Source organism: Falco punctatus (assembly GCF_963210335.1).
Source record: "Falco punctatus genome assembly, chromosome: 5".
Classification (NCBI taxonomy): domain Eukaryota; kingdom Metazoa; phylum Chordata; class Aves; order Falconiformes; family Falconidae; genus Falco; species Falco punctatus.
This window is the reverse complement of record NC_137584.1, coordinates 55,896,530-55,923,822: the sequence shown is the minus strand read 5'-3', so window position 1 is coordinate 55,923,822 and position 27,293 is coordinate 55,896,530. Positions and strand designations below refer to the sequence as shown.

The 27,293-nt window shown below is 36.7% G+C and overlaps 1 protein-coding gene across 18 annotated transcripts in view; it reads right to left on the bottom strand.

Moving 5' to 3' along the window:
- Positions 1-923: 923 nt before the first annotated feature.
- EPB41L2 (erythrocyte membrane protein band 4.1 like 2) overlaps positions 924-27,293 on the bottom strand; it is a 122,219-nt gene continuing 95,849 nt past the window's right edge. For 5 of the 18 annotated variants that reach the window (XM_080390380.1, XM_080390393.1, XM_080390390.1 and 2 more), the window contains 11 exons: positions 22,927-22,989; positions 19,930-20,076; positions 18,430-18,534; positions 15,428-15,577; positions 14,307-14,360; positions 13,541-14,101; positions 11,521-11,643; positions 10,924-11,022; positions 8,717-8,797; positions 5,845-5,983; positions 924-2,175 (listed from right to left, as the gene is read on the bottom strand). In XM_080390380.1, the coding sequence (XP_080246506.1) occupies positions 5,876-5,983; positions 8,717-8,797; positions 10,924-11,022; positions 11,521-11,643; positions 13,541-14,101; positions 14,307-14,360; positions 15,428-15,577; positions 18,430-18,534; positions 19,930-20,076; positions 22,927-22,989 (1,491 nt within the window). In that variant the 3' untranslated portion in view covers positions 924-2,175; positions 5,845-5,875. The remainder of the gene's footprint in view (positions 2,176-5,844; positions 5,984-8,716; positions 8,798-10,923; positions 11,023-11,520; positions 11,644-13,540; positions 14,102-14,306; positions 14,361-15,427; positions 15,578-18,429; positions 18,535-19,929; positions 20,077-22,926; positions 22,990-27,293) is intronic. The other 13 variants (XM_080390396.1, XM_080390381.1, XM_080390387.1 and 10 more) reach the window with 12 other exon arrangements.

Sequence of the window (27,293 nt, the reverse complement as noted above, 5' to 3'; positions counted from 1 at the left end):
TCTAGTGTCTAACATATCAGAAACATCCAAATCAGTAAGGAATTGAAGCAACACTCTTTCCCCCGCCCCATCAAACAAGTTCTGCAACTAATACTACACCCATATCAGAAATACCTAAAAGATTTTATAGAGCTGCTTCTTACACACTTTTGCATGAAATACCTATTAAGACATCTCCCTAAATGCATGTACCTCTATTTTGACCTCCACTAACATATCCCAAACTTGCCACTTCCTTGACAACCTCCTTACTCATGCACAGTGTTGTGGCAGTGTTCTTAAGTTATTAAGCTGGGTGAGGTCCTCTATCCCCTTTTGAAAGGCAGAATGTCTCTGTTTTTGAAGATAAGCAAGTAAGATTTTTATCTGGTATCTTTCTGGGTAACACGGGATGGAGTTGAGAATGCCTCTATGCAGACAGAAATCAGTATCTTGGTTACTGTTGTCTTGTGTTACCCAAATTCTATGAAGCCGAAACTAATATGAATTTCTGTTAAGCAAGCATGCTGACAGATGGCAGCAATCTAAACTGAGGATAGCACCAAAAATATATCACTCAGAAGTGAAAAAGAACGTCGTGATTTGTTCTGTTACTTGAAGACCATAGCACATCCTAACTCCATGACTACTTCCAGACTGAGGGGCATTTTAACTTGCGCTGTGCTGTCCAAATCTTGTCTATTTTGGCATCTGAAGATTTGCTCTTTGAACCACAGAAACCAGGATGCTTTGGAAGATGTCTAAAGATGTCTTTAGTATCAGTATTAGGAGCCAGGCAATTGAGCCACCCTTCTGGTAACCCTGGAGACTACTTGTATTAATCCCTGCTTTTCAAGGTCCTGTGGCCTCTAGAACTGCACTTCTCATAAGTGATTTGCTCACTTTAAGTATCTTCCAAGTTTATGTCTGAGTGCCAAAAGTCATACCGAGAATAAACAACTTTATTTTATAACAGAATTACAGAAAGCAAAATACCACTTAATACAACTTCAAGCTGCTATAAATCTAATTTGGCTTTTTAACTATACACAGAGTTGACAGCAAAAAAAACCCCCACAAACATACAACCCCCCCATGAGAACAAAATAAAAATAAAATCCAAAATAATTAACAGGTTTTTTCAATGGCAGTCTCAAATGATGGTACTGTCTTATTACTTCATGAATGGAGTCCACTGAACACTTTCACTCAGTATCCTAAAAACCTGCGATAACCCTTAGATGAAGCATCTGAAACATATACCTTCTCAATAACAGAAAAGTCAGTTTTAACATGGAGACAGTGAGGTTTAATAGAAAGCAAGCATCCTACATGTGTTCAAATTATGGAAGTGTTGAAGTTGGGACACAGTAAGAAAAAAAGCACTAAGGTTTTAAGCTGCCTAGATCATCTCTTGTTGGAAGACAAGAAAGACATTTTGTTCTTCCTTCTTTCCTTATCTGGAATGCTGCAGACAGCAAAACGTCTGCAAAAAGTTGAGCATTGGCACCAAAGTGCACAAAGAACACAGTGCTCAGTCAGAAGAAATCTGTCTGCAACTCCTTCTCCTCTATAGACTGCTACACCATCTCTGCTCCACAGAGAGGAGACCCTTAGAACAGAAAGAGTTACAGAGATATCAGTATAAAATGTATCCAAAGAAATATATTTTTTCAAATTTTAGGAAATGTTGTATATTTATAAAAATCTTTGTTATGTGATACCATATATTTACCTGAATAATCTGAAAAAAATAATCTGTAAATTACTCCTGTAAGAGATTTCACTTGAGATATTTTGAAAAAACTATATCTAAATTAGTAAAGATCTCCCTTTCTGCACAATTACCACCAGTTCCAGTGAACAATACTTTCCAGACTTCTTTTCTTGTCCACTTTCATACAATTAAGAATCAGCTTCAGAAGTACAAGTATTTGTGCAAAAGAAGATCACACCCTCTAAAACTTCATGTAAAAAAAAAAATATCTAAGATTGTTAAGAAGTGGTTATAAAAATAAACAAGAAAGATTGTAAGGGAATATAGACCAAAGATGTTAAAACGGAGTTTGGCATTGGCATTTAAGTCTTGAACATCTGGTCATCATTGCTAATCTTGGTGAATTCGGTAAAGTAGTGATGACTTGGAATGATTACAGTTCTTCATGGTCACGATCACGGTCAGTATCATTTTTACTTCTGGAAGAAAAAGGAGGGGGAAGATTACATAAGCTTTCATAATGGATACTACGTGACTGTCACATCATCAGAGTCAAGAAGTCTTTTTTTCCATATAGGTATTTTGGGGGAAGGTTATTTCCTAAAAACATGTTCCATTAACTGAAGCCCCCTTCGATCACGAGGTAAATAGTAATTCAGTTTCTGTCAGTGTTTTCCTTGTTTTAGTGTATTTATTCCCTCCCCAGAATTATCACGGTATTTTAAAAGTCAACTCTTGCACAGTTTACTGAAAATTTTAAACCACAGTCTAGTGCATAAATAAAAAAATAAGTTCAATTGTTCAATTAATCCTTCAGAATCAGAGTGTAATGTGTCTCACTTTAATTTAGAGAAAAAAAGTCTGCAAAAACAATGGTACCATAGTCATCAGGGCAGAGCTTTCATCACCTTAGAAACAACTAATCAAAATCCATGGCATGAATCCATTGCCCAGACACAGCTGCCTAGAGCTGTTTCTGCAGTCCCACCTGCCCCTCGCTGATACAGGAGGGCATAGGTCCTTGATCAGGGGTCCTCAAACTGTTTAACCAGGGGTCGGCACGCGGATGCAGTGTCAGGCAGCCATCTGTGGATGCTTGGTTTCCCCCCCCCAACCCCCGGCGGGGGGGGAGGGGGTTCTGTAAATACCGGGGGCTGGATTGAGGACCCTGGGGGGCCGTATCCAGCCCGCAGGCTGTAGTTTGAGGACTCCTGCCTTTGATGGTCCAAGCTGCAGACAGATATTCAAGGCACTTCAGGTGGCCTGTGTATAGACAGCTAAACTTTTTCCTTCATGTTTAACTATAAGGCATTAGCAAAGTCACCAGATCTCAAATACAAGAGCAGCGTGGTGAAACGTCTTCATGTTAGTCCTCTTTAACTCTCTCACAAGCATTTCAGACCAAGAGCTATAAAGCAATCGGCAAACTCACATAACATCTGACACTCCGATATATTGCAAACAACATTCCACAACATACATATTTCTCAGAAAAAACACCCTCAGCAGAATTATTTGATTGTTTTTTCTGAATAAAATCTTTACATAGTTAAACATTTGATGAAGGAACAGAATCAACTTTACAGCTGGTCACTAATACAGAAATGTGGTGCAAACCTGCTAAGATTGTTTCTTCCTCCCAGGACACAGTCCCTTTAAGAAAGATGGAATTATATATATGGGATAGATTATGTTGAAGATCAATTTGAAAGATATTTTTCTGGATTAAGGTAGCACGAAGAAACGGGCACACTCTGCACAAATATAACAGAAGAGGCAATCCCTGCTCCCAAGACCTTTAAATTCATACTCATTAATAATAAATGAAAAATGTGATGGTAGCGCATATTATACTAGCAAATCCTTGCAAATCAAAATGATCTGTTCTGCTGTCACAGTGTATCTTTCTGCCCTAGATTCTGCTATGTAAATGCTGAAAATACGAGAAGGATGGTTTGAGCGTACGTGTTTAATGTTGTTGTGTACCAAGGGACCAGAGAAATTACCGAAACCGCAGGCATTCTCCTTGCTACAAACTAAAAGCTCTCTCAAAAGAGATGTGGATCTTTCCAAGCCCTTCTGGAGCGTTTATGCGATGTAAGGACTCATCCACACTTCCCTACCTCACAATTCAGTAGAATTCCATGCCCTCTTATGTGATTTAAAAACAAAGCTGAAGCATATATGCTATACCCATTTTCAGTGTCACTAAGCAACAAAGCTACAAAACAAATCCAATGGAACAGTGAAATAAAGGTACAGTGAAAAAATACACTGAGATTTGTGCAGAGTCCCTAATTTTTGTTACATTTCCTCAATCCACCCTCGTAAACAATCTCCCCTTTGTTATTTCTACAGTTTATAACATTACATGTTAAATAAATTTTAAAAGTATCAGTTATTAATATCCAGGTGAGTGTTGACCTAGCACTTCCAAAATTGATCCATGTTGTTTTCCTGGCTTGTACAGTTGTAAGCAAAAGTTACTCATTCCACTTTCAAGCACACAATCTGACCAAAACTGAAGACTTTTTCAGGGGGCAGCTCAAACTTAGCTCCACTGTGATGTAAGACTTCCAGCATTAGTTTCTCAGCAATTTCAGAGGAAACTGGCTAAAAGGTAATTTATAAACTTACATAACTAGGAAGAAATTCTTCACTGTGAGGCTGGTGAGGCGCTGGAAGGGGTTTCCCAGAGGAGCTGTGGACGCCCCATCCCTGGCAGTGTTCCAGGCCAGGCTGGATGGGGCTTTGAGCAACCTGCTCTAGTGGAAGGTGTCCCTGCCCATGTCAGGGGGGTTGGAACTAGATGATCTTTAAGGTCCCTTCCAACCCAAACCATTCTGTGGTTGTATGATTCCATAATATCTAGAAGCCTCCTGAAGCTGCAGGATGAAATTTATGACAGGTATCTTACCTTTGGTAAAAAACTTCATTGATACTAAGGGAATGCATGCCTGTACAGGACCTAGAAGTCTTTTTTACATGGGCTGCAACCACCGTTGTATAAATTACTGAACCAAGGAAATAAGAATCATGGCAACTCTCATTTCTTTAAAAAATAGAAAATGTGTTTCTTTTACCTTTTCTCCCCCTACATTAACATTGAGCAAAATGCATATTAAAAGCTTAAATTTGTACTAAAACCAGTTCTCCCTCTCAAAATGTGCCAGTAGCACCTCTGCTCTTTAGCCAAATACACTCATCAGCAGAAACTAAGATGTCTCCCAACAAAGACTTGAAACATTGCTTTTTAAACTATTTATTTTTTAATCTCTCCCATTGTTATTTAACCATTCCAAATGAAGCCTTTTCCTTCAATATGAATCTACAGTTAAAAAAAACATCAAGTTTGAAAAATCTGAAGTTTCAGTTTCATGACATCAATCAGTGTGACAAGCAAAAGAAATCTGAAGCTTTATACATCCGAATAGTTATTGAGCTTTAAGACATAAGCCTATAACCAGTGCAACAGCAAATTTATTCAGTGTTCATTCTGATCTATCTATTGAATACATCAAGTAAAGTGTGTGTGTGTGTGTGTTTGTTTTTAGTTTTTTTATTTCTAGAAATGAGGGCCTGAAACTGACATTCCTTCAAATACTGCTTTCAACTGCTAAGAGGCTTTAAAACTTGAGTTTGCAGTGCATTTACCTCCTTGCCTGGGAATATGATAAGAGGTTAATTATTTCATTGTGCTTAGGATCAAGAATTAGCTGACTAAGTTAAAATGCCCAAGTGTGCCCTTTTTGCTACTGAGAACTTCACATAGTCTTCCCACTAAACAAGCAAGATTTAAGGCAAGGACTGTAATTGTACATGTAAACACAAAAATGTGACACATTCTTCACATTTTGCAGAAAACGGCCAAACTCACATCAATATAAACAACTTGACCAAACATGGTAGGAAATGCCAAGAGAGCACTGTGACAAAACTGGGAGACATATACAGGAAAATTTGCAATTAAAATTAATGTCAGATTGGACTTAAGATAAGCATTCTTACACTAACAGCCTACTGTTAGCACCTCTTTCAACTCACAGTACGTATCAAAGACACTCCATATTTTTTCAAGCCTTTTATTACAGTATGCAACAGAAAACTGATGCTTCATTTTCCTACATTAATTATATACATAAGCTTACCTGAAGTATTTGCTTCAGGGCATTTTTGATTTTACTTTTCATCTTCCTCAGCAAGTTCAGTTTCTTTGTGCACCACCACTCTTGTGACAGACATGTCAGGGTGCTGTTCTTTGGCTTCTTTGATTGCCTGTGCCAGGGCCTGCAAATGTATTCGAAATATGTAACTCAACACCAGCAAAAGGACATTCATGTGGGGTCAAGAGAATGAGAGAGTAGTATTGGAAATTTTGGTTATAATTGTTCAGAACTTCAAAGTCTTGAACTTCAGAGGGCTCAGGGGTAAAAAAACCCACAACCAAACACCCAATAAAAACCCCAAACCAATCAACCCCAAACCACAAAAAAACAACCAAAAAAAAAGAAAGAATCCACTATGCTAAAAATTAACCTACATTTCCAGAAAGTAACAAATAACCATAAAGTTATTCTGTAACTTTTCTAGCTCATTCCAGGATACAGTAAGTTTTCTTACATCGCAGAATACTGAGCTTCTGCAACAGATCTAGCAAATAAAGACTTCACAAAAAAAGACTTCAGAAAAATAACAGTTCCCTTCTGTTTCCAGAGTAAAATGGAAAGATAATTTGGAACATATAATTATGGTACTGAAACTCTGAAAGAAGGTCATAACAGAAATTTCTTCCTTAGCCCCAGAATCTCCATTTTCTCCTTTTACTAGTTTAAGAGAACCTTCTCTAGCTTAACTCAGGGAAGCGTAAATGCAAGTATTATTAAGTTTCTCATAATCCCTCTTCCACATTTTATGAAATTTTATCTTCTTAAGAGACGTACCAATATACACAGCTGGCAGTTGCACTAGATGATTGTTGTAACTCCCTTCCAACTTAAATGTTCTGTTCTATTCTGTTCTACACAAGGCTTTACAGTCAACCACAGAAGAGCACCCTCTGAGGCAGAACGGGAGAAAGCACCTGGGACCTTCTGTTCCTTCCCCTGATCTAAATCTTATTTCACAGAGCTATTTACTGTTGGAACCCAACACAAGAAAAAAATAGAAGAAACTGGAAGGCATTCTGAGACAACAGTAATCTCAGTGTTCACCTTAATATCAACCAGAACTGAAAAACCCTGAATATACTATAAGGAGCCAAAAAAATATAATGCAACAAAAAGGATTATCTTAATTTAGAAAACTGACAATTTCCCGAGCCACAGGTGGTAAGTGGGAGAAGAAATAACTAACTCTGAAGAGAGACTGGAAACACCAACATTAGCCACCTTATATATTATATGATAATGAGTTTGAAATCCTATTAAGAAAATAGGTACAGAAGAACACACAGTGTGCATTGGTACAATACTGATGTTTGTTGATGTATTAATCCTGAAAATTCTTTATTAGTTCATCTTTTACAATATGCCAAGTGCAATCTCTGTAGTAAAATGAGGATTTAAAAGAAAGTGGCTGTTGAGATTTAAGAATTAGCGTTTATAATCAAACCATAAACGATGAAAAACCTTAAGTCTCTAACTGTTAAATTACAAGTAATACAAGCATTTGTATTCTGAAACTCAAAAATAAAATACTATTTTCCTGTTCAAAACTGTTCTAGTGATGTAGAGAGCTAAAAGAATAAACATCCAGCATGTAGTTTGTGCATTTAAAGCGCTCCACATCCACTGAAGAAAAAGTGGTAGAAATTTCTTTAAATCTCTTAAAAGCTGCTCACTGCTGCTTTAAACTTCAGTGATTGAAATAATATTTTGTACTTCCTTTTTTATAATTTCATTTTTTACTTCACTACCCACTTATAACAAAGAAGGGCTTAGAGAATTGTCTGGTATACTAAAAGTATCGTGTGACCTTTCCAGATGTCAGAAGTGCACTGAACGTGTGACAAGGCAAACAAGAGCCATTCCTGATGATGAACAGCCCTGTCATTTAATTATGAGTTTCAAGAAGAGATTCAAGTTGTCAAGAGCCACTTTCTGGAGGTAAATCAAAATGTGAGATTAAATTCCCCGAGAGCTCTCAGTATATTACAATTAAGAAGTTAAATTAAATCTTGTTACGTTGATTTGTCTAACTTTTATAAAGTTAGAATTAGATTCAATGCAACTTTATGTAGAAGGTAGGCTTTTCTATTTGAATTACCCAGTGACTGTTGATCAACTTTGTTACTGTAGTTTCTTAGATGAAAAACAATAAAAATTGTGTAATCATCACTGCAAAAAATAGATAATTACAATTTCTCAATTATTTTCCCATGTACTGCTTAAATTCAGCCTTCTTAATTGGGCAAATAGAAGTGACTTTAACCTCAGTTTCTGAGACATCGTAAAATACTGCTTTGGTATTGATAGAGGTGAAAGGTACTTACATAAGATTCCAGCAGATCAGCAATTACTTCTGTTATACATAATTCAATAAATACAAGTAAAAAACTATTTTTTAAATTTAAGCAGCTGATGCTTTAATGTATTTCAAAGCTTTCAGTCAAAATGAGTGCTGTATTCGATGTTGCTGACACAACACAGTAGAGACTCCCATCTATCCAGATTAATGTATCAAAATAAGATTATTTTAGTAATGCTTTTCCTTCCAAATGGCAAAAGCGGCACTAAATAAATTGTGTCTTCCAAAAAAAGCAATCCCTTTAAAAATAATAAGAAATCCATTCACATGATCTATGCTGCAAAGTTACAAATGCTGGTTTTCTTTCAGTTATATTCTAAATGCTCCTTACTCACAAAACACAACTGCTTAACAATTTTGCCACAATTAACAGTCTCAGGGTCCTTCTATGTCCTCTTATTCGACCTCTCTACGTTTCTCTTATTTCAGGTTTCTGAAACACTGCCTAGATCTCACTGAACTATAAAAAGCACATGGTATTAACAGCTTACATACCTCATCATGGTCAATATCTGCATCTCCAGTAATGACAATGCGCTTCTCAATTCTTGTTTCTGATACTCCACCTTTTACCATCTAGAGATGGTACAAAAAAGGGAAGAAACATTCTTGTAGTTATTCCATATAGCCAGAAAGCACTCATTTCTATTGCACTGAAGCACATAAATTTCTATGACTGAGTTGCCATTAGTAGTAAATATTCTCAGTGCTAAATCACCCTTGCATTTTTCAGTTATGCAGTTAGTCACATTCTAGCAATTGCTAAACTTGGTAAAACCAAGCAATAGAGAATTCATTCTGTTACTGGAGGCCAAGTCTGAACAGATCTAGATATGCGGACAAACTGGAATTCCAGCTTCTTCCAACATATAAATCTGACAACAAGGACATTCCAGGATGCTTTTCTTTGATTTCAACCCATCCATCATGGGCCTCTTCTCAGTCTCTGAAGAATTATAAGCCATTAAATAAAAAGATGATCTGGTTTTCAGTTCCGTTGTTCATAGGCATTAGTGAGATATTTTCAACATATTTCAAACTGCTGATGGAAATAATTTTGTGCCTTGTTTCCTCGTTTCTTACTGTAATGATTAAAACAGTTTAGCTTACAGAAAAAGTCTCACAGAAATAACTTTATATGCTTTTTTTCTTTTTTAATCAGCCTGTAAAAGATAAAAGAATAAGCTTCTACTGAAGACACACTAACCATATTAGAAAAGATCCAAGATGACTCTGCTAAGAACACCACTAGAATATTCAAACTATCTTGGCAGGTCTCTTTATCAATAATGAACAGTTTGGGATGTAAAATAGAAAGTTTAGAAAATTCAGAGTCTTTTGAATTGACAATAAGCAGTCAGTAAGAAAATATAAGGATCTGCTGCATTATGGTAATTCCAGAATTTTCTAGTAGCAGACAAGACTGAAACCATTTTCTTTAATGGTTCCTTCTAAAAAGCAGCACTATATTTGACATCTGAACTTGACAAGTAAATGTACACTATCCACCCCACCCCCCGCCCAGCTGTGGTAGCACAATCTATTGAATAAAGACTTTTTTCTAAAATGGTGGTTGCTTAATGATTCCAAAAGGGAACAGGAAACTGAAAAGGACCTGTTGACTACTCTGTATAACAAAGCATGCAGACTTTAAATTCTGAACTTTATTTTGTGTGACTTTCATCTGACAACTTTCCAACATCATCCTTCCACTGTCATTCTGTGAAAACAACTTTCAATCGTAAAAGTATTTTAATTTTTAGAATATATATATTGAATATATATCCAGTGAACAGTGAATTACTGTTCCATTCTGCAATGACGTGAAACTTCTTGGGGAGGAAAAAAAATCTCAGACTCACACCTTATGCTTCGCTCTTCCCTTTTGCTTTACCCTAAATAATGCTTTCTGTCATTTTCTTGGAAACTATGTGAAGAGTTCAAAGACAAGAGTTCAAAACTGTGTTGTTAGGGCACATCTAAAATTTTATGAATATTTACATAAATTAATAATAACAACAACCATCATCATCACACTTCGGCAGTTCTAACATACTCTGGCATGAAACATTACATGAGAGTGAAACAGGCGTGAGGTCCTGTTAACATCAACTTTTCCTTTTCTTTTCAAGCATGGAATGGAGAACAAATAATTCAGTTCCAAAATATGCTTGTAATCTAGTGGTATGATACATTTTTCATATGCTCTAAACCTAGCAGCACAAGGTTCATCAACACAAAGGTTGAGTAAACATTGCTTCAGTTCACGCTTATAACTGATGCCATTAGCAGGGCTCCCGTGGACCTCAGACAAATCAGTTATATTAACTGTAATGTAATAACAGAAAAGATTCTCTAAGATATCACTGACTGAAGACAGGATGTAAACTGTAAAAATTTAGGTACATACTCATTTGTCAAACACAGAAATAAGACCTATATGAAGTACTAAAAAACTTAATCATATTTTTCTCCCTTTCCCTGTCCTGATCCCATACATTCCTGCTTATTCACTAGGACTTCTCTGTTCAAAATCTGTGTACAGAAAGATTAACTCTCACACATGCCCGAAATGAACCCAATCCATTTCAAGTCAAGTCTTCTTCAATAAATTAGCAGATATGTGAGAAACTTCATATCAGACTATTTTGAGGGCTTGTTTTGTTTTGTTTTTATTTGAGAGAGACATTATTATATTTCACCTTTGTGATGTGTGTAGTTGTGGTAGTAGAAATTGACTCTGATGTAATTGTCTGTGCACTCAGCAGCACACCAGCATTGCCACCAGCACTGCCATCAAACTGTAAGGAAATAAAAATAACAATATTTTTGTATTTTGGCATTTAAAAGCTTTGTTTTCACAGAAGAAAAGCATTTTTCTTTACTAAACACGTTATTGAGTTCAGTTAGAACTGAAATCTAAATAGAAACCATCAAAGTTTACCAAGTCATGTAAGACCATTGTTGTGGCTCATTCTTGGGGAAAATTATCAAAGTTACATGTTCCTTTCAGGAGCAATGAGATATTTTAATCAAGTTTCCAAAATAAAAAATGAGTTATACCTTTGCAGACAGCAACTAAGTCCTTATATAAAAAAACCAAACACTTAGAACTTCAGAAGTAATACTGCTTTGTCTACAAACATTTCACTTACCTAATTCATAGCCAAAGTATCATCTTAGATGCTAGAAAAACGTATAGGTTTTTGAAAAGCATTTTTTGGACATTATCTATTTTGATCTGCAAGTAAATGGAATAAAATCAACTTGCAAATAACGTAATAACCCAGCCACTGTACCTGTGGAGATTCATAGGTGATAGTTTTAGTTTCTGTTTGAACAATTGGAACTTCTTTAGTGGAGAATTCAGTTCTCTGTGTGGCATCTGAAATGGTTACCATCTCTGTTTTCACTACTGGAGGCTGTGGTGCAAGAAATAACCAATCAATTTGAAAGAAGAAGGTTTGTAAAGTGGACCAAGAAAATGCAACCAAAAGCTCAAGAAAACCATAACAGTAAGATACCCATTTGACTGTCTCTCCAATCAAAAAGCATGCAATAAATAAGCAGAGTAAAATAAAGACTAATACAGTAGTCCTCTAGTATCTACATAACATGGTACAAAAATTTAACCTCCTGATAACCTCGCCAAAGTTGTGTATTTCAGCCAACAGTACATACCACAGAAGGCAACTGCTAAAACCAAGCTGCAACACATGCATTGAAAATGTGTAAAAGAGAATTGATAGCAAGGAAAAAAAAAACCCAAAGTCTTAGTTTGCACAAAGCTGATAGCTAGTTCAGATGGATAAGCTTCATATTAGAATTAACCTGGGAAAATACTTATCATTGCTCAATTAAACTGCAAATATGGACTAGAAATTCCAAGGAAATGGCATAAAAGTTCAATGTCTTACTATGTAGTACTTCCGGAATGGAAAATTGACTTTGACAACTGGATGTTAAACAGTATGTATTCAATGTAATATTTCTGGAAGTCAATGGATTCTTTTGACAACAATCCTCAAAAAAAACATTTAGAGTTAGCCAGTGGCATCCTCTCCAATATCACAAAGAAAATAATTAACCAGGGGCCTGTAAACCAGTGAACTTGTAACTTATCTTATTGGAGCAGATTTTCGATATATTTAAGCACTTCAAACCCAAAATCTAGTAAAGCCTTTTGACATTTTTCTAGATGCATCAGTTGCTATCTCCCACTGATTTTGGACGCACATGGAGGAAATCCAAGGAAAAAAAAATTCTTTTCTTTCCCTCACGCACACTTGCACACACAGCAGCCTTTCTTCCCTTCCTCCAAACCAGCTATGTTTTAAGGAAGTGTGGGTGTCTGCAACTTCTAAAGGTCTTATAAACTAATTCTTTCACATCATTAATCAGAACACCTGTGTATGCAAAAGACAACAAAAGAAAGAAGGTAATTTGTTTGGATTTAAGTGCAAATAATAATTAAAACCAAAATGCCACCATTACAAGAACAAACAGGTATATAACTAGGAAAAAAACCACCCAACCTTTGAAAAACTGCAGATCATGCCAACTTTACAAAGAGATGCATCCCTGTGCTTCATTTTTGCCCCTTTCTGCTTCTTTATAAAGTTTGCCTAGTAATGAGCTCTTCAGTCTTGTTTGGCTTAAAACAACTGATTGTGACTGGAACCCAAGCATGCTCCCCTAAATAGCTTTTTCACTAAAAGACTTCATAGTAAGATTGTGATAAATGTCTCATCCCTTTACAATGCAGTGCTCTCACTGATGCATCTTCTAGCCATACTTACTCTGGTCTAGAAATCCATAAAATTTATATTAAAAAAAATGGGGGGGGGGGGGGGGGGCAAGAAAAGCAGTGAGTAATAAAGGGGAAAAAAGGAACAAAAATCTGTGATGGGTGTTTTCTAATTTAAATTGCCAATAGCTTTCCAATCACAATTACATGTCATGGACGTGTCAAAAACAATTGACAAATAGACAAGACAAGACTTAAAAACACTGGAAACATGTAAATAATAAATATATATTATGTATATGCATATAAAATAAGGGGGAGACAAAAAGGCGATGTCAGTCTTCGGAAGGTTTGCCTTACTGGTGATTCTCACTCAGCTCTAGCAAAAAGTCAGAAACCATAACAGAAGGAGACAGAATTTCACTGCTCATCAATGGTTTCCCCTTCCAAATGATCTGAATCTTGTTGGTGCCTGAAGAGCTGGAGGAATAGGAGAAGAAGAAAGGCGGGTATACTTTCACCCCATGAAATATCTCTGCTTAATCTAGTTGTCAAACTGTTCTACCATTTACCTCAGAACAACAAATTATTTGTGGTGCAACATCAATGTCAACATGAGACACATCTCCATTGAGTTTGAGCTGTTCTTCCTCTTTTTCTTCACCTAAATCTTGCTTAATTTCCTCTGACAAATTCTTCTCTTCTGTAGCTATGGTAACTGCATTTTCCTGGACCAAATTTTCAGCTGTAACTTGTGTGTGCTCAACTGGTACTTTTAGTTTACTGCCTTCTGGTATGGCTTCCACACGCTGTGTTTTTTCTTCATGCTCTTTCCTTTTCATGTCATCTTCTTCTTCCTGTTCTTCCCTGATGACTTCCTCAATTGCCCTGTGATGTGGCTGGTATTCTCCCACCTCTTCATCCTCACTCTCACTACTACTGCTGCTGCTGCTACTATCTGATGGCAATGATGAAGAGTCCTTTTTTGAGAGATGCTCCACCTTACATGTTTCCCCAGCATCAGTGGCAACTTGCATTTTCCCTTTGTTGGTTTCGTCTACGACTAGTGTGTCTTCTATCTCAACCTCTGCCTGCTTCTTCTCCTCCACTATGTTCAGAGTCTCATGTGAACTCTGCACAAAAACATGGATGAGGAAAAAAAAAAGTAGAGTATATGAATAAAATAAAATGATGGAAACAAAATTAGCTGATGGCTGGCTCATGTCATGTAGAGACAAAAGATGGTTGTGATGGTTAACTGAAAAAGGAAGGAAAGAAGAATGAAGATGGATTGGAAGAGTTAGAGCCAAATTTAACTATGGAAAAAATCAGTAGAACCTTAGCAGCATCGCTGACTCCAGTACAAGGCCCTTCTGCTCTGGAAGCATGTCTCTGTGAAACAAAAAGCAATCAGAGGATACAAATCAATGCATAACCCTTTTCAACATCGCAACACCCTCCAAACAAGCTTTTAAGAATCTATGTACATCACGCTAGACAGGTACTGTACATTCACTGCAAGATGCACAAAGAACTATGCTCATTTCCTTCTACTTCATTGAAAAATTCCATTCAAAAGTAAGTAAGAATTATGGACATTATTAATTGGGATAAGAATTTAATTACGAAAGACTGAAAATAAAAGTATGAATGCACTGGCCAGTGATGCTACTGCAGCAGTTATTTCTCTCAGTTAAATCAGGAATTAAGAATAAATATTAAGGGAAAGCAAAAAAAAACCACAAACAAAAAAAAACGACCAAAAAACCCAAACCAACCTATTTAGCATTTTACTATCAGATTATCATAATACAAAAGAAAAAAAAAAAGACTTTATTAGTTGTTTGTCTTTGGTCAGTTACTTCATGAAACTTAATAGATAACAAGACAACGACTGTTCAGGGTGGTATGTTGTCAGAACAGCAATACATGATTAGCAAGATGATCCCATTAGGATCCAGTCTGGAGCCCAAATGATGAGATTAAAGCAGTTATATTAGTATTTGTTCTGTAACAAAATGATCTGCGATGGATGTTCCAGAAAGCCTACAGTAAATTATGTATGGGGTAGTTTTCATTATCTAATGTAGGTTTAGTGAAGTTAGCAGCAAAATTTGAGTTCAAATGATACAAATACAAAAATTCACACATCATCTGTGACTTAATCCTAGCTTTTACTGCTGTTTACCGAGCAAAGCACTATAGAGTGTAAGGCTGCATTCCTGGTGATGCTTGAACAAGCGCCAATTGATATTTCTTTGGCGCTGCAAATACAGAACTGAGCTCTCTAGCCGGACTGCGCTCCCCTCTGATACAAGCAACCAGCTTACCGGCTCCGGTAGCAAGCCTCAGGCCACCTTTCAGGCATTTCTAAGGCCTGGGGTCGGAGGGGATGGCAGCCTAAGCCCCGCGCCCACGCAGCCCGCCCGGCCCGTACCGTTGCGCGGCGGGGGCAGCACCTGGGGCGGCGGCGCGGCCGAGGCGGCGGTCTCTTCCCCCGCAGCGCCCTCTGCTGGCCACACGCTGGCGGCGGCGGCGAAGGGCCCTCTCGTGCCCGCGCAAAAGCCCTCCTTACTAAATAAAATGGACGTTATCTCCTCTTCTAGGCTCTAGACGAGTTAGAAAAGGGAAAGGAAAGAATTAAACAGTGACGGACGGAGAGGCAGCGGCCTACAAAGGAGAGGTCTGGCAGGAGAAAACGTGGCAAAGTGCAGGGCTCGGCACCGGCTGCCGCCGGGTGAAATGAGGACAGACAGGACAATATCTGCGGGCACCACACACAGTCGTACAATGCATACTGCATCTCCCCACCATGCATGTCACGTTGAAAAAGTTTGAAACATTAACATTTCCGTGGATTTTCCAAACAGAACAGTTTACTTTGGCAGTAATTCCGCACTTACTATTGGGATCCTTGCCTTTTAAAAATCCATTTTTAACACCTAATGCCTGATCAGCTCAGAGCTTCAGGGTACCGGTCAGATACATTTGCTTTGAACAATACATACCCACAACACTGAAACGAGGTTTTCTTTATATGTTATATATATGTTTTTCAAAGGCTTAAATAACCTAAGGAAATTAGTTTCTATTAAAGAACCTGTTTTTAAAAAGCCTTGACCATCTGACCGGGCAACTTGTTTTATTCAGACATACATAAAAGGGCACATTGCTTTAAAGCATAAATTACGTTCATAGTCTGGTCTGTTTTCTGTATTACTGTATTATAAATCTGTATGGTAAAGCAAACTTTTAAAATTCATGTGCGTACAAGCCTCTGGAAAAGGCTAAAATTATTCCAGTTTTCCTTCCACGAGCACTGGTATTAAGTTAGAAGTAAACCCAGTTAACATAAAAAGCCAATAATGAAACAAATACATAACACGGACATAACACACATTTTGACAACATTCAGTACATTTCTGTCTTAGAAAATGGTGCTACAGAGAATCATGGCAGAAGCACATGCCAGAGGAAAGCCAAGGTGCCATGCAGATGACTGCGGTTTGTGTGGACTCACCGTGTAAGCAACAACGTAGAAACTGAACTGACTTACAAGTTATACCATGCTACTGTGCATATACTACAACACATATGGCATGCAGAAGAACACAGAAGGAAAAGGAAAAGAACCCCTATAGTTTTTTTTCCCCTACAATAAATCTAAAGTATATTTCAAAGGTGGCTAAGAAAGGTTAACATGGATGCAAGTTATTAAATCTGTCCCCATGCAGCATCCACCAGGGAAACGTGTTCCTCACCCCCACTCTCTTTCCCTAGTTTATTGCACCAAATAAATGTTCATCTATTAATAGATTACATCAAAAGGCAAAGATGTTCATGACACTCCTACTGTACTCTGGCACCACATGTTTTCTAACCACTCAAAGCAGTAAAAAAAGAAAAAAGTGGGTGAAAAACTATCTTTATGTAGTATGTGGTCAGACTGTGTGCACATCTCTCTCTCTCCTCACATATGTGTATAATTAAAGACTGGCACATCTTTTTGCCTTTTACCACCTTCAAATTTTTAGGTCTTCTAATCTTTTAAAAGGAAAACTCCAATCACACAATTTGTTTCATAATACAACCCCTGTTCCCTGAGGAGGCATTTAGTAAAAACGATTACATGTACAGAGAAAATTGGTGTTTTTCATCAAATTACTGTGGTTACAACACTGTATCAACCTGTGAAGGTGTTTAAATTCCTGGCAAATCCCTCCTGGTACATAGTCCCATACATTAACATGAAATTGTATTTACAAGTAGAAAGGAGGTTGGGGTGTGGATTAAAAAAACCCAACAAAACCAAACAGTGGGTTATCCATAACATAACATTTCATATAGTTATTTGTGACATACATATCAATGTGTCATAATTTCTATTATAATTAAGTCACGGATGCTGTGTATTTGTAGGAGTAGAGGGACACAGAAGTATAGTGGCACAAATGAGATGTACCCAAAATAACATTTTTCAAACACAGAAAATGACTTATTTGCAAATATTTTCACAGGAGCAAAGGAAGAAGGAAAAGAAAGAATATTAGCAGTGGTACCTTGCTTGTCCAACTGTCCTAAAAGACAGGCAAGGAAACATACAGTCCAGGAACAGGACTGAGCAATGTGTTAGTCTATTAATACCAGCAAGTATATAAATTGGCGGTAACAAAACACTTGAACACAAACTTCTCTACATCCATCAACAAATAATTCAGAATGGAAATACACTGTTTCCCAAATGTTGTATTTTTATCTGTTACTGAAATAGGACTGATAGCTTCACATTAACCTACTTATGCCCCAGTTCCTAGGTGGTGGAAAATAGTCCAAAAGTAACGTAAAAAAGCAACATCACAATTGCTACCCATTATCACTATCACGGTGCCAGCAGTCCCTCTAGTTATATAGTGCTTTTCACTGCACAGATGTTAAGCCAGCTTACTGGGGAGAAACCCCCTCTCTTTTGGTGGATAAAAATTGAGGAACAGAAGCATGGAGGTACTCAGAATCAGGTTGCCATTGAAATTATGCTGCTTCTTCACCATTACGGACTTGAATAATAATTACATACATGTAGAGCAAAAGTTCTTGTGTTAAGTGTCAAATAACTGCAGAAAATTATTTCCATATAGACTGGAAATAATATATTTAGATGTCATCCTAGTCACATCAGATACAGTAATTTTCTGGTGAAAATCTGGTTTTCTTTTCAAATAATAGCCATTCAGAACTTCACAGCTAGTTTGGTGTTTAAGCAAAACGTTACTGGCATTCATATATGTGTGTGTGTATATATATATACACACACACAGATCCTGCTTTACAACTCAACCTTTTCACTTCAGTACTGGCTTAAAAGAAGTTATTTCCATCAGGGAAAAAAAAAGAAAAAGAAAGAAGTGCTCAAGCTAGCCCACAGCAGATACAGCAAAAAGGCAGTAGGTTTCAGGGCGGCCACCTTATTGGTTTCCTCTGGTTTTGCTCCAGCAATCCATGGCATTGTAGTCCATTGCTTCTCCTTCCCAGGCAGCGTTTTCACTTGGAAAATGTGGTCTCCTTTTTTCTATTTGGTTTTCATTTTATAAAACCAGTGTAAATCAACAAGCAATGAGACAGACACATACTATACATAAACATAAACGCAAACCATCTGAAAGTGACAAAACATACTAGATGAGGAAAAAACCAAAACCAAACCCAGAGATAAAATAACTTGGAGGGGCCTCAACTTCAATACAAAGAAATCAACACAGAAAATACACACCACCACATAATAAAAAGTAAGTTACACTTTTCCATAAATGTCTTTTTTAACCAAAAAGATATTTATAGCTATTAAATGAACAATGTGTTGTCAACATTTGAAAATTTGACCAACATTTGCGCCTACGCATATACCACCATGTGTAGAAATATTCAGGTACTACTCAGAAATCGGAGGAATCATTTCTTGGCAGTAACCATAAATTAACAAAATAGTCATTAAAGAAGTGATCCATACAGTCAGTGCCTAGATTACCTCTATGCACATATTCACAGTTCAGATTACTTAAGTATCTTGCTGAAATAATGTCCTATTAACAAAAATAATTTGGTAGCATCAAGCAAACTTAATTGAAAAGTTCACCTCTCTGGAGACTGAAGAGAACACTTAAGAATTTAATGGGATAGGATAAGAATACATTTAGGAGGGAAGGTTAGGAACAATGATGAAAGAAAAGGATAACAATAGGAGAGAAACTGATTGCTTTTGAAGACTGATTTGCTCTTCTACTCTATGAAAGAAGTAGCAAATACCTCCACATAAAACTAAAATTTTTACAACAGGAAGAGAAATTTATTTGGGTAGCTTTTTTGCCACAAGCATTCAGGATGGTATTTGTAGAAAATCGCTTTCCAAACTGCTGGTTTAAGGTTCAGTCAGGAAGGAGGTATACAGAAAAAGTAGACAAATTCACATTACAGACTTTTGGAGATTAAGTTGAGTAAATTGTAACTATATTAAATACATCCTGAAGAGGTCAACACTGTAAATTAACTGATCACGTAAGGTCATTCTGAAACAGCGCACAGGCTGTGTGTGTATGCACAAGCTGTCCGTGAAGAGTTAAAGAGAGGGAAAAGGAGGGACATGTTCTGCTGTCACTGAAAAGCTACCTTCATCAATCTGTGTAAATCAAGAGTGAAATTTAAGCTGTCCTTAACACACAGGAAAATACTGCCACCACCTCCATTTTTTTCTAATGATTCTAATTCAGTTTTCTTGTTGAAGAATAAAATTCCACACATCATTTAAAGTCAGGTCTAATGTTAAAAGGTGAAAAGTTAATGTATACTTAGTATCAACAAATACTACATTAGCCAAAGAAAGTGTTAATCTAAAGGACAAACTGTATTTACTGTATTACATACAGGGCTGTATGGAAACGCATGCAGACAAGTGTCTGCAGTGACATACCCCTTGTGTCTGTAGGGACAGAGGTGTGATACGCCGCTTTTCCCACTCATTTGGGCGTGGTTCAGGTGTGGATTCCATGAAATTGCGCTTGAGCTCACTAATGCTAGCCTGGTGTTTCAGTAAGTCGTCCTGGGTCTTATCCAGGTCCTAGCAACCCACAACGTAAAACAAAGAGGACAAAACACGACAACAAAAGCAAACTTAACTAGAAAAAAAAAAAAAGAAAGAAAAAGGGAAAGAAAAGAAACCAAACCAAGGAAAGTGCCTTGTGTCTGAAGGGCTACTCTTCTTTGGGGTGCCTTAAAATAAAAGAGTTTAAGGCTATAAGAGAACCAAGAATTTTTGGTTTTTAATTTTGTAATGTAGGGCCACTCATATAGTGTTTCTTCCATATTTTAAGGCAAAGGAAAAATAATGCTGTGCAAAGTTATTGAAGACAGAGCTATTTTTATCCAAACATGAAACTACTATCCCTACGAAACAGTAACAATTTCCAGTAGTTGCTTGCTTTCATCTAATATTTGCTAGCATAAAAGCAAACATAACATTACTGAAGGCAATGAAAGAACAGTCTAACCCAAGAAGCATTATAAACCTGCATCTTTCTTGATACTACAAGCTCCATGAAAAATACTTATTTCTGTGAAGAAAATACTACAAGGCCAAATATGCAAGCAACTAACACCTGCTTAACTTCAGAGAGACTACTCACTGTGTCTGTCACGTAGGCTTAAACTTACTGGAAGAATCAAGACTTAAAGCCTTAAAGCCTGGTATCTATCAATTTTACATTTAAGAACCTGATAGCAGACAGCATGCAGCTAGGGATACTTTTTGTGCATGCCAATACTAAAGAGATGCTCTTTCTAAACTGCACCTACATAAGCAAGTGCCAACGAGGACACCTCAGAGTGAATATTGAATGAGGTCTTGTGATGACACATTGAGGCTAAGCTGCAGCACCTTGGATCAAATAACTAACTACATGCTAGTCTTTCACTTTATACTGGATACAGGAACAGGCATAAGGATCAGGAGTTATATTTCTGCATAACTGCTCCGGTAAGCAGGCAAAAATCTATCTGCTTAGATCTCTTGGAAATTTATTAACCTTTAAATACAATGCTGGGCTTTGGTGGGAAGAGCAGTTTTCACTCTGCTTTCATAATCTGTCCTCCTTCCAGTATGTCAGGTCTTGAGAAAAGCCTATGTTGGTTATGTACATTCTAACACAAGAATATTTTTTCAGTATAATATGGTGAAATTCAAGTTTAAACTTCAGATCCATTTTTAGTACTGAATTAAAAGACTGAAGATTAAAATGGAACAGTATAAATTTAGACATTATTATTAACGAAGTTTTATCAAAAGAATGTAAATCAGATACAAGAATTCAGGTAAAGCATCTGAGTTTTGTACAAAGATTTTATGTACTTTGTAACAGAACATTTTTAAGTTGTACTTTAACATTTTGGTTAGGATTTTTACAGTCAGTGCTCACAATGCAAAGACTGTCAATGACAGTAATGAAAAATCTAAACCTAATACAAACTCATTAGTTTCTAATTTCTTTTCACTTGCATCTTCAGCCCCAGTAATAGTTCGGTGCTGTACATCTATTTCCTAATTCTGCAAATATTCACACATGCACTTTGACCACTAAGAACCTATCCCCTCTGCAACTCAGTAGGTTCATATTGTCACAGGACCAGTACTTCACTTTTAATCTAGGACTAACAAATGAGACATTAAATTTTTCCCCCTAAAGTATGTTTTTTCTAAGTGAAGGAAAACCTCATGCCAAAGGCATTCTATTACACAACTGAAGCTTGTAACAATCATATTATTTTAAAACCTGTCTTGGCTTGACATAAGGCACGTTTCTTGGGCTTGATCAAAGCACAGTTACGCAATGCACGCTTTCAGTGCTTTAGTAAGTTATACACAAGCAAAGTTTCAATAGTGGTCAAAAGCTGCAAAAAGCCAAAAAACATATTAGTTGGGTTAATGTGAGCCATACATCACCTTATTATTGAACAAAACCTATGATTTTTAGAAAGACAGTTTTTGTGACAAATGGAATTATTTATAGCCCCATCTGGATGAATAAAAAAAAATTAAAGATAGCAGTAGGGTTTTTAAAATTTCTTCAGTTACTAGCTTACGTTATTAACCACAAGTTAAATGATATTGATTATAAATACAGACAGTCTTTGATAAAACAATCCAGATTAACAGACTATATGGAAATTTTTATAATAAAAACCCCCTCTACTTCAGTGACAAAGCATTATGCATTAACATACTGTTCAAAGCTCGTTTCTGTTGCTCATCTTCAATGAAGACCAACCTTTAGGAAGCAAGAATTACTTCCATTTGAAAAGAAAAAAAATATCAAATATTTCAGAAGCATTGTCTAAACATTGCCTTTAAAAACCCAGTCCTCACATACATTTCTCAAAGCTCCCAAAATCAGCGAGCATCAGAACCAGAATCAGTTTTTCCTACCAACTTTTCTACCATTGCTTGTGCCTTACTAACTCCATTTTTTCAGATAATGTATTTAATAGAGATTGATTAAACTGCCTAAAACTAGAAACCCTACTCAACAGAAGATGCACACATTGATAAGCAAAATATAAAAATCCCATTTAGGATTATGAATTGGACCCATCTGTTTGCTTTATCTAAATAGGGCTATTATTCCCAATTGCCACCTTGAAAACATGTAGCAAAAATATACAAAATGTACAATCAACATTCAGGCTGAGGAGTTTTGGTTTTGTTTGTTTGGATCTTTTTTGTGGTTCTGTGGGTTTTTTTGTTTTGTTTTGGGTTTTGTTTTAATTTAAACAATGATAACATGCAACATTTTCAAGCTGGTTTTCCCCCATGCACTTCATGCGCTGTGCCTGTAACAGCCTGCAAGTGACCTCCCATCCCATGCAGCCTGGCAGCCCGTGAGAAGAGAAAGTGTTTCTTATATTATATACAAACCTCCAACATTAAATTGCTATGTCTGACATAAATATTTTCCCCGTCTACTCTCAAGGAATTGGTCTGTGAAATTAAGCCACACACACACACAAATTAAAAAAAATAATAAAAATCAAAACAAACATAAAATGTACCAGCAAGTAAATAAAAAAACACCCTTACAATGAGGCAGTTAAATAAAGGAAATAAAATGGTAAGGTGAAAAGCCACTATTCAGACTAAATCCACTAAACTAAAGAAAGTTTAGGGTGCTAACAAGGCAGGCAGCTACAGCCAGATTAAATTGTAAAAAAACAATCATGCACCTTCTGCTGTGCTTCCTCCTCTTCATATTCAACCTACGTAAGCACATGGCAAATTACCAAGAAAAGGCACTGTTGACATACACTTACATACTAAGAGAGGTTCATCTTTTTGTAAATGCTGCAAAGCTTGCTATATTTACAGACCTTTACTGTTTCGGCCCCAGATGTTGAAATTATTAAGCGACTTTGGTCTTCCTTCACCTACATTGTTGTAGAATGGCTGAAGTAATATTGGCATAAGTGGCATGAAAAATGGAAGTTTCACACTGTGTCCCTTTCTTGCTGTACATTTCAGTGTTTTCCCAGATGAAAATTTAAGAATGAGTAAAGAAAAAAAAATGATGTGAAATTTCTATGGTAAGCACCTTGAACTCTGCAACAAGTTGATGGGAAAATGGAATCTAATGCATGAGTTCTTCTGGTAGGAGAATCTAGGATTCAAGTTAAACACCTACATACTTTATTTACAAACTGTCTGAACTATTTTAAGAATAATGTTGCTGTCTTGGGATGAGTTATTTGCACCCTTTTTAGGTGAATATAATCTTCCTGAAACTGCAATGCACTCTGTTGGAAATGATAGCTAATCTTCCTATCTTACCTACAAGTGCACTGAATGCCTTTAAAGGAACAGCATTCTTTAAAAAGCTAACCACTTCCTAGTGTTTCCACAGGTACAAATATCAACTGCTAATCTCAGGAAAAGATGCATTTAGAAGTCCACACTGTGCAAGTACATAAAGTTGAAGATGGGTTTACTTACTGCACATACTGTTGCATTTTGGATTCTGTGTGAATGCACACATAATGTGGTACACAACACATTTTTATTCATTTCTCGCTTATCTGGGGTTCTACTTTCTGCAACTTTATGTTACAAATAATGGACTGAATTAGGTTACAGAGAAATTGAGAAATTCTTTAAAGTCACGTTTTTCATTATTTTAAACTTAGATTGGTGTTTTTAATGACATCATGTCATATTTAGCACGGTTTTAATATGTACATTGTATTGATTTTATCAGTTTAACAATCTTTGTTAAATGTAATATTGAACAGGCCCTCCCCCTTTTTGAGTCTATAAAATTTGGTTTAATATTTCCTTTGAAGATCAAAATAAACCACCTTTTTCTAGTGGTATTGCTGTAATGTACACAGCAGACATAAGGAAAGAAGGCATTTTGTCAACCACTCCAAATGATCAGAGCAACGCATTAGCATGACTAAGGCTTCTGTACTGAATTTCAGCAGTGCATTTCAAAGAATGTTCAGACTTCAGTGATTAAAGTCTGATACAACCTGCGATCCCAGCTAATGAATGAAATCAGTCTCCACCTTAACTGTTGCTAGAGATTAATCAAAGTAGTTTACAAACGAAAAAAAGTGCCTTGGACAGACTCAGCTTTGCACACAGCCTTGTAGAGCAGAACCATCTGGAATAACAAAAAAGCTGATTTTAAAGCATTCACAGCTTTCTGAATTCAGCTTTTAGGAATTTTACTTCTCAGATCTAAATGGAACTTTGGAGATGTACACTCCAGTCAATGCACACAAGAGACATGCATTTTAACAAAAACTGATAGTGCAAGTAGCACAATTTGTAAATAGTATCAAGTAATAATATATCTATTATTACACAGCACTTTCAGTATTCAGATTTATGTGCTCGTAAACATTTTGAACTACAAAAAACCTCTACCTGCAGCTCTGTATCTGTGGAATCTAATGAAATTATGCATGCTGTAGGAATTCAGGCAGAAAAACCACCAGCTATCTATTGACTAAAAATACTGCAATGGAAATTTTTCATAAATGAGAAAGGTTAGAAAGATACAGATATATATGTGTGTGTGTGTGTATTTATATATGTCTACAGGCACGTACATACACATATTCCTATACTAGGAAGTGTGCAAAATTGAGCAAGCCTCTGGGAGAACAAGCATAGAAGCTATGTGCAAGTGTCAACGTTTAAGCAACAAAATTACACACCTCCTCTTCCTCTGCTTTGTCATTCAGGTCATTGTCATTAGAAGCACTAAAGGAAGTCACCTTAGGCTCCAGATAGCAGAGGGACAGAGCAAGAGGAAGGGAAAATGTGAGTGAAAAAGGAATAGACTGGAAAGCAGACAGAAGCAGCACAAAGATAAGGAGAAAAGAGGGGATGAAGGAAGGAGAGGTAATAGGAATATAGTGCTGAAGGCCAGGCGGCAGGAAAGAGATGCAAACATCAGGAAGGCTAGGAAAAGTAATATAACCATTGTCATCAAGCAGCGAACGGAAACTAAAAGAAAAGCATCTGATAAAGCCAAATGAGACACAAAACTCAGTGCTTTTGTAGTCATTTGTATGGATTTTTCCCTCCACAGCAGGGGAGCCTCGACTAGCTATGGGTCTCATAGATTCAAAGATACTATTCGGTGAAGCTATTTTATTATGATCTGGTGTTTCTTTCATGGAATTGCACTCTGAGATGTCTGAGATGGTAAGAAGGGGCTCCCCAAAGGGATCTTCCTCTGAAATATCTGAAAGCATGTCCATCTCAGGGATGGGTGACAGGCCTGTGAGATGGCATGACACAGAATGGATGGGTAGTGATGATGGGTGTATGTGAGTGAGCTGAAAAAAATTCTGTGCACAGTGGAAAATGAAAGCACAACAAAATGCAAGTTTGAAGGCACAAGAAGAGGGAAAAAAGAGAAATTATTAGTTAGTGAATTTTTTTTCTTAGAAGCAGGGAAAGCTCTACTAACGCAATAGAAATGCCAAATAAAAATAGAAATCCCCTTGTGTTTTACAAGCAGCCAACTTGTTTAGTTTTGTGGATTATGAAAGGATCCCATTACGAATGTTTTGTTCTCAGGCTGTAAAGAACTGTGCACTTTTGAACTGTAATAGTCACAACAGATGGAAGTAGACAGACATTCAAAGCTTTGGCAGAAAGGTCAGGGGACAGTGCAGTACACGAAAGACAGGCTGGCACTTTGATTCTTGGGTTTATAACCATTTCCTCTAAGGCTTAAAGACAGCCAGAAAGGAAAAGAAGTATCTGCGCTAGGGGGGATAGAAAGCTGTTCACACAATTGGCATGTATAACAAAACCTTACTGAACAGCCTCCTGGAACGACTTCCCACAATACTGCTTTTTTCCCCCCTTCTTTTGGTTAAAGCATTGAAAGACACTGCCACTTTGAAAACAAAGGAATATCACCATTTTACCAAGCCCAAAGTAAAAACATAGTAATTTTACCGTTTTTCTCCCATAAAGAAACTCTGTCTGTGCCTTTTTGCTAGGCTAATGCAAAATTATTTCAACTCGCCAGCAAACAAACAAACAAAAAAAGCAACCGTTGGTATTTCTTCCCTTCCTACATTTGAATATAGTCGGAACATGTGAACCACACAGAGAAACTCAGTGGTCCCCCTAGGAATCAAATGGATAGCTAACTTGCAAAAATGTTTGAAAACAAAATAACTCTTTAAATACAAAAGAAAGTTCTGGACAACTGCCCAAAAAAGAAATATCTCCAAGAGAGAAAAGCAGCAAATTTTAGCTGACACTTTGAAAGGAAATTTTAACATCAAATCACACAAGACCTAAATTTATTTTTTTGACCTATTGCTCCAGTAGCTCAAACAAACAAGACAAGTAAATGGTTGTTTGCAACAGAAACAGACTAAAGTACTCAAGTTTTCACAGAAATCTACACCTCAGTCAACATACAGGTTTTTAAAGGATGAAATAATTCTGGAAATGCTACTAACACAATACTGTTAACTATGGTAATTAAACGCAGTCATAATAGACCCAGCTTTGTAGATTGTACACAAATGTGCATATACTAACAATTTTTTTAAAAGTCTACACAAACTAAGGAAATTAATGAAACATTATTTACCCTTTTAAGCTTTTTTTCCAAGAACTCATGCAAGCTTACTGAGAATTCAAGTTAAATTTACATCAAAAGAAGAAACCCTAGGTCAAAGCCATTCAGTATTCTCCTTTGCTTACATACACTTACATTAATTTAAACCTACAGAAAACACTTGACAATTTTCCTT